Genomic DNA, 13,557 nt, shown 5'->3' on the forward strand with positions numbered 1-13,557 from the left:
CACGATATGCACTTCTTTTTGGTCAACAATTTTTTTTTTTTATAATATTATTTTTGTCAATTTTGAACTGAGGAAGAAATCTTCTAAGGTAAGTTCTATATATAAGTCATTTGTGATCTAGCCAGGTTGGTATTGGGGAATAGACCGTCTGTTTTTTTGTTTTTTTTTTTTAAAAAAAAAAATACAATGAATCTTTATGTTCAGATATCTGAAGTTTAATTCTATTAGTTATAGCCTATTAATAAAAGTTAATTAAATCCAGTTGAATAAAGATTCAAGCACGATAAACTAGTTAAAAAACTTTGAACTACAGTCGAACCTCTATATAACAGCTTTATTTGTTTTGGATTTTTTTGCATGTTATAGTGAAGTGCTGTTATATAGAACATATATTATAATATAGCATAAAAATTAATTCCATAAACAACTTGGTTTTTATAGTAAATGACTGATATACAACGATGCTATTATAGAAATGTATGACGAGGTGGCGGAGCCACGTTATAGGAAAGGGTGTCAAACGATATCTCTTTGCGGAAAAATACACTGTGTAGATAGGTAAAAAGAAAATTTTATATGTATATATACTATGTATTGACTCCCTTTAATTTTCTGATATGTTTACTTTTATATATTTTAATATCCCTTAATAAAATTCTGGCTCCGCCATTTATCTGACCGTATAGATTAGTGGTACTAGTGAAATATTTTCACACAATAATCGCCCTTCCCTCTCCCATGGTAGATCTTTTTTTTTTTTTCAGAAAAGCATTTGAACTGGAAATTATTATTTCTCCTTGGTATTTCTGACATAATCTTTAAATTTTTGATAAATAATTGTAGCTTATTTTCCTTTTATTTCTCATATACAGTCAAACCTCTCTATAGCAGCCTTATCAATTCCAATATTTTTGGCTGTTATAATAAAGTACTATTATATATTACAATATAACATGCAAAATTGGTTCCAAAAAAAAACTTGACCATTATCGTAAGATGCTATTATAGAGAACGATTATTATAGAAAGATCCGTTGATAGAACATTGGACAACTATCCAAACGTGTCTATATTTTATATTGGATTTTGGATCTACCTTAAGACATGAGGAGAAAACTATGTGGTTTAAAAATTTAGTGGCGTTTTTAGGCTGATTGTTTATATTAAAAAATTCATTTGTAAAACATGGCAAAATCATTATTTTCTTGAAAAAAGCAGATGAACTACTCCAAAATTTTCATTCTTTAATGAGTATTTTAAGCCCAATACATGATTTTAATTTGCTGGCGACCTATATGAAGTTTAGTTATAAGCTATTAATTGAAGTATTAATTAACAACCTAACAACATTTTGCCAAAATTATGGAATGTGTTATGGTCACCAACTCCAATTGCTTAACAGAGTAGACCCCACACTCTCTTGCTTTTGATACTATAATTAATTTTTTTTTTAAAAAAAAACCATCTTCGAATTCACATCGCGTAAGGTTTATTAAATGAGAAAGTGTATTTATTCTTAGATAATAACCTGTTTGGCCGAGCTTCTCCAAGGACAAAAGTTCTATTTTAAAAAAAATATATATATAATTTTTTTCAAAGTTGAAGTGTTTGACCAAGCTTTTAGAAGAAGAAGAAAATGTTTTTAAGTAGAAACAGAAGCAGTTTTAGTGAAGCAAAAAAATAGTTTACCCCAAAAATACTTTTCTGAAAAGCACTTTTGAGAAAAATACACTTAGAAACAGTTTTTTAAAAGCTTCGTCAAATACTAATTGCGGCTCAGAAGTACTTTTCAAATTAATTAATCAAATACAAACTACTTCTCTCCAAAAATACTTTTAAATTAAAAATACCTTTTTAAAATAAGCTAATTTTAAAAATTTGGCCTAACAGACTATAAGAATAAAATAATCTCATTCATTCCACCATATTCAATATTGATAGTTGCTAACATTTCCGGTCATGATGTTTTTGATAGAATGATGCAACAATAAAATATTTTCAAACTACAAGTCTTTATACGTAATATATTGTTTTCAGTAACTTAAGACAACTAGATTTGGACACACTTTTTGTTTGGCCATGATTTTCTATTTCCACTTTTTTTTTGATTTTTTTTAATTTTTACTTAAATATGAAATTTAGAATTTTTTATAAATTTGAAAAACTCTAAAAAGCAGTTTTTCAAATTTTTTATTCAATTAACTTACAAAAATTCAGAAATAACCCCAAATTATATTGGTAGAATTACATTCCTTATCACTTGGCTCAATAGACCATTAAAAAATAGCCCACGTTTAAAGCTCTTACCCAGTATGGGCCATGTTGTATATAATGTAATAATTACTTTTCACCTATTAGCCCGCTCCTTTTAATTTGTTTTTTCTTTTCTTTGTTCTTCTTCTCTTCGTGTCCTAACTTTGCATCCCAAACTTTCTCCATCATTATTATTCTCCATCAATGACCCTCCAGATTCAAAGTCGATAATCACTATTTGGATGAAGAAGAAAAAATAATACACAAAAAAAAAATAGTTTTTTGGAGTCATGTAAAGATCACTTTCTTCAATAGAGTGGAAAGAACTGTGTTTGCACTAAAGAGTTTTATTTGGTAGGTTGTTGGATCACCAAACTAGAAAGAAGGTATTGGCATGGTCTCAGTCTTATCCTCATTCCACGGGTAATTCTAATTCCAGTGGTTGATTAAACACTTTGAAAATAGAAGTCATCATTAAAGGTGTTTTAAAACTTCGATTTCAGAAATTGCGTTTTTTAATTTGTTAGTTGTTTGGATTGGGTGTTGTCCCAATTGATTGGAATTATCAAGAGGAGTTCAAAACTTAGATTTGAAGTGATTTGGAGTAGATTTAAGCTAGATTTGAGTTAAATGTCAGAAGATCCCCAAGAAAGAAGAAGAACATGTGAAGCTCTATTGATAGGATTCATCTGTATAATAATGTATAAAGTTGTATAAATAGTATATAATAGTGTATAAACAACTCTCATACACAATAATACATTATTTATATATATTTGGTAAATTTCTCATATATTCTTCTTCTTCTACATGTATATACATAGGTATCACCAACATTTTTTACAGTGCTTCTACATCTTTATACACTTTTATACAACTATATACATAATGTACCTCTTTGTTTAAAAGTGTATAATGTCGTATAAAAGTGTAGAAACATCTCTGACGAACTTTTTATACGATTTCACTTGTAATTCTTGTTCAAAACTAGTTCAAAACTCCATCAAATGACTTCAAACTTAGTATACAACCTACTTAGACTATTTCTAATAAGTTCAAACAATACCCACTCCAAAATTCTCACAAAATCATATTTAAAATTTAACAAGATTAGCATTGAAGAAGAAGAGACTTTAGGTTTCTCGCGTCTGTTTTTGCATTTTTGTAGATGGGATAGGTATGTATAAATCTGAGGAAAAAGAAGAATGAAAACTCAAGGATCTTTCACGCCGGAAGATCTGGAGAATCAAAAGAAAAGAAAAAAAATTCGGATATGAGTTTATTGATATTTGGCTACACATTTACAAACTTGTAACTGAGCTAAAATACTGTAAGGTCACCTTATGGAATGCTCTATTGTGTAATTCTTCCAATTATATTCATGTCCAAACACAACTCTAATTTTCAAATATCATTTTCACTCGCTTTGTTTCCAAATTTTACAATTCTTATGTTCAAACGCAACCACTATTTTACGGTGTATCAAATACGTGATGACCTCGAGCGACGAACTAGGGGTGGACATCGGTCGGTTCGGTTTGGGTGTGAATGTTATCGGTTCAGCATATCATTTATCGGTTTATAAATATGCTAAACCGATAACCGAGCCGATAAGATATCGGTTAATCGGTTATCGATCCTTATCGGTTCAGTTATCGGTTATCGATCCTTATCGGTTCAGTTATCGGTTTACCCAATAAGAATAAAAAATATCCAAAAATTTTATTTTTTTTATAGAAATCGTATCATACTGTTAAGAGAAAGGAACTGAATTTTTGCTCTTAAAAAAGAGGGATTATATTTCATATTGAAGAAAAAAAACTTTCTTTGCATTTGAAAATCTCAATGAATGATCTCAATTTTCAAAGTAATAAGTTAGTAAGATTATAAGAGTAAGAAATAATACATTCAACAATCTATCTTACTAACTAGTATCTCACTACAGGCGGGCATAATTCACAGAAAAATAATAAAATCCTAATATTGTAAATACTAAAGAATCAGTGCAACAAAAGAAACAAATACAAAAACTAAAAATCTTAAATGAAGAATTAATATGAGAAATTCAGAAAAGTTTAAAACTTACTCTATGGATTAAGGTCGAAGATGAAGAGTAATTGCCGAGAGAATGAAGCCATAAGGTGGCTTTATATACTTAGTAGGTAAAATTATAATTTTGTTAAAGCTTGTTGGGCTATCGGTTAAACCGTTAATAAATTGGGCAAACCGAGACCCGAACCGACATCCCAATAGTCAAATAACATTAAATCGTTGTCGAATTATTTATCTAATAACCCGATATCAATAACCCAATAACATTTTATCGGTTCGGGTTATCGGTTATACCCAATATATGCCCACCCCTACTACGATGAACCGGAGTTTCAGAATTCTCTACCCAACCATTTTTTCTAGGGTAGTCAAAGAAACAGAAAAAACCATAGTTTTTTGGTTGACAAAGCAATAGTTCTAGAACGTATTTGGTTTGAAATTTATTTTGGAATTTCTTAAAGTAACATTAATATAAGTTAACCATAATGTTTTCCCACTCTCTGTTAGCTTAAAGCCTTAAAGTAACAGACTTTTCTTTTTGCATCCGATTTAAAAAGAAATTGATAAATTTTTACATTTAAATACTCTTTAATTTATGACCCAAAAAAAAAAAAAACTCTTTAATTTTTACAGTCTTATTTTATTCTTAATCTTATACTCTCATAGAGAATTACATGACATCTTGAAGATCATAAAATTCTAAGAATATTCTGATATATTGTATACATGTATATACTTACATCGGTTATAAGTTTAAAATTTAATTAATATTTTGTGACAATGTGAATTTTTTTTGGTTTCCTACCCGGTGTCCGGTATCCTCATTGGAACCCGACTATATCCGGATTCGCACGCGCATGGCCCAATTCGGGGGAAGCGATCCCTATCATGAATTTTTTCATATCCAGGGCTCGAACGAGACCTATGGTTAAGGAAAGTGCAATTCCATCCACTGCACCACATTCTTTGGTGGTCGTGATTATGTAAATTCTTTTTAGAGTAACAAAATCTCTATTAGTAAATAAAACAAAATTTAGAATTTGCTTGGAAATGAGCTGGACCAATCTCTCCTCTTATGTGGGTCCCACACGTCCTCGACAGTTATGTAGCCCAACTAACCCAACCAAGCCGTCAAAATATGACCACACGCTCAATAATTTTGACAAAATCAACGGTTATGATCAGTTCAATCTTGTAAACTTCTATCCATATTTTTTTTAAAAATTTATTTTCAAAAATATGCACTTTCCATGGACCTCGGCACCATTTCCACATAGTTGTTGAAAATTTTAAATTCTTAACTGTCACATATAAATAATCCATTATACATATTTCATTCCATACTGTATTTACATTTTATTTTTATTTCTCCATTTTTTTCTTTGTTTCCTCATGTTCTGCCATTGTTGAAAAATTGAAGCTTTAAGCCATAAACTTGTGGGGTCCCATTTGAAACATTCTTTTGCTTTGCTTACCAGAAAATATCAGCTAAAAAGGTAGGAGTACCTTTTAATTTTACTTAAATTTTAATTTTATCTTAAAAAGTCAAAGTTGTTCTTATGTTAATACAATTAGTCAGTTTTGGTATCATATATAGAAGAATTTTTGCTGATAAATTCTTCATTTTGGTTGGTTTCTTCTCTTTTAAAGTCTTTTATTTCTATTTTTTTTCTCCATTCTTTTTTTGCTATTGCTATTGATAGTCAAAGTCTTTTATTTAGTTCTTATCATATCTAGAAGAATTTTTTGCTGATAAATTTATCATTTTGTTGGGTATTTTATTTTTAGGTCCCAATATTCTTTGTGAGTTTTCAATTCTGCTCTTTTTAAAGTCTTTTGTCTTTTTACTGTATTTTTCATATTTTTTCTCCATTTTCTTCTGCCATTACTTAAAAATTGAAGCTTTATTAATATCTGCTAAAAGGGTACCTTTCAATGTTTAATGTTTGATTTAACTCCATTAATTTGTTTTTAAAAGTCAACATTGTTCTTATTATGATGAAGACTTAGTCTTTGGCTCTTGGTAGCATATCTAGAAGGAATTTTTTCTGATAAATATTGTCTCCTTTTTTTAAAATTTGGTGTTTTTTTGGATTTTAGGTTCCAACATTATTTGTGAGTTTGAGTTTGCTCTTTGGAATTTGAAGTTGAAGTATCAGCAGTGTCCAAATGGGTTGGAAAGATAAGATTAAGACTGTGTTTCAGGTTTGTTGGCCTTTTTTCCTTTGTTTTTTTTTTCCATTTTACATGATATATTTTTCTTTTGGTATTTATTTTTAGTTTTTTATTTCTGATTCTGCTATTGAATTTCTCTTTCTGTTTTTATCTCTTGCAATTGTCCTTTATTCATATGGTTTATTGTAAAATTGTTATTGACTGTCTTGTTTAGCAGAACTCTGTGGATTTTGAGATGAAAAATCCAATTTTTTATGGGATGAGTAGAATAGTGGGGATTGAACTGAATTACAGATTAACAAGTATTGCAGCCGGGTGCACAAAGCATCCTGCATTCACGCTAGGTTCGCAGAAAGGCCGCACCCCTAAGGGTATAACGAAGACAACCTACCCTAATGCAAGCATTAGTAGCTGCTTCCACGAAAACAAATAATTGAAGTCTTATTTTCAACCGGTGCAATTTAGTACTCCAGTAACATAACTAGAAAGTGGATTTTTGAACTCATAGTAATATCGGCAGATCTACAGCTGACCCCAACTAGTTTGGAATTGCGGCGTTATAGTTGTTGTAGCAATATTGGAAGATTTGTAGAGTTGGAGCGTAGATGGTGTTATGTAGGTTTATCTCTGACCAACTTTTCTGCGGGATTAGTTTCTTGAAATCTCAACACGTTGTCGTCAATAGCAGTCTTTTTTTCTCCTGAAAACGTTTAAATATCATAATGGATTAACAAATTTTGTTAGTCATTCCCATTTTTGTTGATTTTCCAGTTGAAAATATAGAAACTTCTAAATCCTTTTTTATCCTTATTCTTAATTATTCTCCTATATAATACTGGACTAAGATTGGACTAAAAAGCGATATGGATATTGAGAATTCATAGCCGGCCCCAAATTGCTTGTGTTTGAGGCGTAGTAGTTGTTGTCCCTTTCTGTTGATTATGTTGTGTGGTTCAAAATGAACTGGTTATTCATTCTGGTTTTGCTAACTTCAAATTTGAAAGTTTTATCAAGGAAACTATCAAGTTTATGTACTAGTTAGGTTTTACAACAACACACATACTAATGTTTCTTTATCAAAATGAAACAGGGCAATAGAAATGAGATTGAGCTCGGATGCGGACATACTATTAAGTCTCATGGAGCATCAGTTGCAAGAATTCACATGCATGACTGGATTATATTGTTGCTGCTCGTAGTCATAGAGATAGTCCTTTATATCATCGGTCCATTTCATCGTTTTGTTGGAAAGGATATGATGACAGATCTGAAGTATCCCATGAAAGATAATACAGTCCCAGTGTGGTCTGTTCCTGTAAGTGTACATATAGTATTTTAACATATCGAGTCGAGTATTAGTTTAATGTAGAGGAAGTTCATTTAAATCTCAGAGTTTTAACTGTTTCTAACAGATTTCTTTGATGAACAGCTATATGCAATTATATTGCCTATTATCATCTTTGTTCTCATCTATCTGAGGAGGAGGGACGTCTACGATCTGCACCACAGCATTCTAGGTAATTTCATTTTAGATCCATTTTCCCCTTTCATTACTACTAAAATATAGTAACTCATTTGGATCTTGGTTTAGTTGATTAGGTAATTTAATCCCCCTTGAAAGGGAGACTTGGCGTAACTGGTAAAGTTGCTGCCATGTGACCGGGAGGTCACGGGTTCGAGCTATGGAAACAGCCTCTTGCAGAAATGTAGGGTGAGGCTGTGTACAATAGACCATTGTGGTCCGGTCCTTCCCCGGACCCCGCGCATAGCGAGAGCTTAGTTTACCGGGCTGCCTTCTTGGTTCTCCATTTTTTTTGTGGGTGAATATTCGGGCAATATGGAGGACGGGGTAGAATATTCAGTAGAAGCATTTTTGTCTCTGCGACTTTGATTTTCTTTGTTGTAGTAAAAGGAATGTCCACCCGTTGTATGCTGAGTAACTTTACTAATTGCCTTGAACTTAAACCAAAAATTGCAGGCCTCTTATTTGCCATACTAATTACGGCTGTACTCACGGATGCCATCAAGAATGCAGTAGGCCGTCCTCGACCAGACTTTTTCTGGCGTTGTTTTCCTGATGGTAAAGATGTATGTATCCAGTTCTTGATTTTCTGATAATGCTACTCTTTCCTAGTAAATGCTTTAGTGAAAGAAAGCTTCCATATTTTAGCTGCGCAAAAGTACTCTAGGCTGCAAAACTTGACAGTTCTTTATGTGCTTTATCGTTCTTCTAGTAATTATTGATCAAACTGCAATAGCTAAGGGTAGCAACTTAGTGCATTTCTATTGGACTCAATAAAAGCCTATGTATGTCTATCTGATATTCTTGATTGTTGTAACTTTACTTACTGTTTCATTTTTCGTATTGTTTTTAGTCTTACGTTTATATTATTGCCTGTTGTTGCTTTCATTTTGGTCATCTTACTATCTTGTTGTTTTCAATGATTCTTTTCTATGGCTCCTCATTGTTGTGTCTAGCTGTCTTCTTTTCATTACTATTGTGCTTATGGTTCACTGAGCCGAGGATCTATTGGAAACAACCTCTCTATCTCAATGAGATAGGGGTAAGGTTTGCATATACACTACCCTCCCCAGACCCCACTATGTAGAATTACACTGGATTTTTTGTTGTTGTTGTTGTTGTTGTTGTTGTTGTTGTTATTGTTTACTGGTTCATTTGATTCATTTTCCGGTTCTTTTTTCAGGTTTATGATCAGTGGGGAGACGTGATATGTCATGGTAAAGAAAGTGATATAAAGGAAGGACATAAGAGCTTTCCAAGCGGGCATACCTCATGTATGTAGCTCAACTTTCTCCGATTCCACTATATCCAAATCAAAACAGGATTTCCTGAGTTTTTTTAGTTGAAACCTTTGATAAAGATTGCTTATACACTTAAAAAGGATTTCTGCATTTCGTAAAGTTTGATTCGACAAAATTATGGTTCTTCTTGCAGGGTCATTTGCTGGTCTTGGGTTTCTATCATTGTATTTGGCAGGGAAGATTAAAGCATTTGATCGTCGAGGACATGTAGCAAAACTATGTATAGTTATTCTTCCTCTCCTAATGGCATGTCTTGTCGGGGTTTCACGCGTGGATGACTACTGGCATCATTGGCAAGACGTGTTTGCCGGAGGATTGATAGGTTTGTGTTGAAGTTCTGCATTGTGCAGTCAATGAAGATTGCATTTTCAGTTTTTCGATTAATATTCCATGTTTTTCACATTTCAGGCCTTGTTGTCGCGACACTCTGTTACCTGCAGTTCTTCCCAGCTCCATACCATACAGAAGGTATGGTTGCCACTAATCTCCTCTTGCTTTTATTATATTTGTGTTTTAAGTTTTCCTAATTCAATGGACCCACCTCAACTTGTTGGGGATTGAGGCATAGTTGTTGTAGTTATTAGTATTACACTACATATTGCATCAGTAGAAGTCCAGAAATACAACAGTGTTTCTCTGTTAATTTATTAGGGATTTTCTTTATTGTCGCGAATGATCAATGAAAGGGATAGAACCTAATAGCAAGAAGATTATGGTGAATTTATTTGGATCTGGACAATTTTGAGGACATGGCAAAAAATATCAAAGAATTTAGCATAATCTGAAAGTCATATGTGGCGGAGCCGGAAATACAAACAAGAGGATTCAAAAGAGTATACCTAGGATTTGAAACGTATGACCTAAAACAACTTTGAGCCGCCTTTACCACTATACTAGAATATTGCCTTGTGTCCAGGGGATTCAAGGGTTTATATATAATCAAAAAGTCGGTTTTGCACAATTTATACAGTATAATTTTCCCGTGAAGGGGATTCAATTGACCCCCTGCCAACATCTAGCTCCCACAGCCGTATGAACCACGGCTTGGAGTCTCATTCTTTATCTCTAGTCATTTATGTTATTCAGACTCTTTGTATAAGTTAATCTCAGAAGCTCATAACGTGTACTACCCGGTTGGATATTGTTAAATTTACTTGTTCTTTTGTTATCTCTGTCCTCAGGATGGGGACCATATGCATATTTCCGGGCATTGGAGGAGCTCCGTAGTAGCACGCAACATGTCCACCCTACTAACGGAGGATTAGAGGTAGAGCGCCCGGAGGTACAACTGAATCAACGATCCGGTACAAATTCCAATCCTTTTGAGGATGTAGAGTACGGCAGAATGTGAGACATATGGACACTGTACTCCTATGCTTTATCTTTGTTCAACTAGCTCAGCTTATTATTTTCCTGTGAATAGTTAGGCTGCATTTTTAGTTGTATGTTCCTACATATTTTAGCTTTTGGGACCTATATTCCTTTGTTCCTTGTGTTATACTGTTATTAGAGTGTGATGTTCTGAGTTTTCTGATACAATTACATGCTAGCTGCTATGTTTTGATATAAGTTTCTTGCTTTTTTATACCATGTAACAGTAGTCGAGTGTTAGCCTTGTTTGTAACAATAGCTTTGATACACCACTTAGGGCTCGTTTAGTACGAGGACAAGGAATAATTAATTCCGGGACTAAATTTAAGAAGAGTTTATCCCATGTTTGGTTGGGAGAAAATTGCGGTATAATTAATGCCATGATTAATTGTCCCGGGATTGTAGTGTTTTTTTATCCCCATGGAAAGGAGGAATAACTAATGAGACTTTTTCCTTCCTATACCATATATGAAATCTTATTACCAAAAATGTGCATAGTTTTATATTTACCCGCCATGTTTACAGTTATTCTACAAAATATATACCATTCATTAAATATCAATTATTAGGAGTTGATTCCTTCCTAATTAGGCGCGCTACAAATCTGGAACTAAATATTCTTCTAGATATTCCTATTTAGGCGCGCTACAAATATGGAAGTAAATATTCTTCCAGATATTTTCCACCATTGACAGTCATTAAAAAGCTTGAAAGCTTTGAATTCAAATTTGGGTTTTCAAAAATCATTATTTGTTTGGATTAGGTGTTGTTGAAAATAATCATGAATATGGTTTGAAGTTTATATCTCAATTTCGAGGGATTTTGGTGAAGATTAGACTTGGTTTTGACTGAATTTCAGATTGAAACTCAAAGAAGAAGAAGACGACATATTGCAGAAATTGTAGATAAATTGTAGATTATTTGTATTCTGATTGTAGATGCTTTATTTTCTGTTTTCACAAATAAAAAACGGCTAAAACTTCTACAAATCTTCTGAAAAAACGCAATTATGTCAAAAATCACAATTATGCTACAATTGAATGAGAATTGGAATATAAAAATTTAATGTACCCAATTTGTAGATATCTTTTAGATAAATTGTAGATTATTTGTATTCAAATTGTAGATGCTTTGTTTTCTATTTTCACAAATCAAAAACGACTAAAACTTCTACAAATCTTCTGCAAAAAACGCAATTATGTCGAAAATCCCAATTAAACTACAATCGAATGGGAATTGGGATATTAAAATTCAATATACCCAGTTTGTAGATATTTCGTAGATGAATTGTAGATTATTTGTATTCTGATTGTAGATGCTTTGTTTTCTGTTTTCACAAATCAAAAACGACTAAAACTTCTACAAATCTTCTGCAAAAAACAATCTATAATTTATCTACAATTTCTACAATATGTCTTCTTCTTCTTCTTCTTCTTCTTCTTCTTCTTCTTCTTCTTCTTCTTCTTCTTCTTCTTCTTCTTCTTCTTCTTCTTCTTCTTCTTCTTCTTCTTCTTCTTCTTCTTCTTCTTCTTCTTCTTCTTCTTCTTCTTCTTCTTCTTCGAGTTTCAATATGAAATTCAGCCAAAACCAAGTCTAAATCTTCACCAAAACCCCTCAAAATTGAGATATAAACTCCAAAATATATTCTCAATTATTTATAACAACACCCAGTCAAAACAAATAATAATTTTTGAAAACCCAACTTTGAATTCTTTCGTATTCGGATCTCTTATCTCCGCAGCATATCTACCCCATGGCCTTCTCCTTACGCCTAAGTATCTGCAATTGTTCTGTTGTTGCTCTGCATTTTGAGTACTACTTATATTGCTGCCATTTTTTCTTGGTTTTGTGCTCTTGTTATTTGAAGAAGTGGATGATTTGATGATATTCATATTCAAATTCATTAACGTGGGGGGGGGGAGTTGGAGGAATATACGGTAGCATTAATTAAGGAGTGATATACGGTACATTAATTGTACAGTTAAAACACATTATGGTATAGAGTTGGTAATTAGGTATACTAAATGTAATTAAATCAAACCTTAAACATTGAGGGTAATATAGTTTCCTATATGGAATAGAAATGTAAAAATTCCATAATTAACTAACTAATTCCGGGAAACTAATCCTGAGATAACATCTTTCCAACCAAACGACCCATTAGTATCTTTTGTGTATCTTCGTATCCCTAGACTTCTATTACTACTTGTTGTTATCTTTTTGTTTTGGTTTACTGATAGAATTACCTAGTGCTGGTTTTGTATTTTCGCTCCGGTTGTCAGATCGGGTTGCTTGTTATTGCCCCTCCTCTTTTCCCTTCCTGAGCCGAGGGTCTACTGGATACAGCCTCTCTGTCTTCTTAAAGGTAGGAGCAGAGGTGGCTTAACCCCCAGGCCACTAAAGCGGATTAGAGGCCCCAAAAACTACTCTTTTTATATGTAATTTAAATATTTATTGTATTTATATTAAATAGTGACAAGAAATTTTTTCAACCAACTTTTGCTATCTTGTCACCAATTGTTAATAACATAGTTTTATATTTTGTGTTGTCCTTTTTTGGAGTTGGTTGAGAAAAAACTCAAATGAAAGTGCAAGGTAATTAAATCTGCAGTTACTTTGTAGTTCTTCTTACTCCAACTAGAATATATTTTATTTACAACTCTAACTTTATAGGATATTTTCTTTCAAGATCCATGTAGCATGCTGGAAGCTAATTAGATCGTAAAAGCTATAGTTAATTTATTTATCATCTTTGTAAATACAAATTTCCATGTGATTGTTACTTTGGGAGACAATGCTATATAGTGAGTTATGTTGATGGTCATGTGAAAAGAAAAAATTCAAAACTAAACTTAATAAAATCTTATCAAAGGTTAGTAATATT

At 32.4% G+C, this 13,557-nt stretch overlaps 1 protein-coding gene across 1 annotated transcript; it reads left to right on the forward strand.

Annotated features, from left to right (window-relative positions):
* Window positions 1-5,543: 5,543 nt before the first annotated feature.
* LOC104234826 (lipid phosphate phosphatase 2-like) lies at window positions 5,544-10,887 on the forward strand. The gene is made up of 9 exons (XM_009788460.2): window positions 5,544-5,800; window positions 6,405-6,509; window positions 7,570-7,794; window positions 7,909-7,996; window positions 8,458-8,567; window positions 9,185-9,275; window positions 9,436-9,624; window positions 9,711-9,770; window positions 10,484-10,887. The coding sequence occupies exons 2-9, from the start codon at window positions 6,474-6,476 to the stop codon at window positions 10,651-10,653; spliced, it is 969 nt and encodes a 322-aa protein (XP_009786762.1). The 5' UTR covers window positions 5,544-5,800; window positions 6,405-6,473; the 3' UTR covers window positions 10,654-10,887.
* The last annotated feature ends 2,670 nt before the right edge of the window (window positions 10,888-13,557 follow it).

Source organism: Nicotiana sylvestris, chromosome 10, assembly GCF_000393655.2.
Source record: "Nicotiana sylvestris chromosome 10, ASM39365v2, whole genome shotgun sequence".
NCBI classification, from domain to species: Eukaryota; Viridiplantae; Streptophyta; class Magnoliopsida; order Solanales; family Solanaceae; genus Nicotiana; species Nicotiana sylvestris.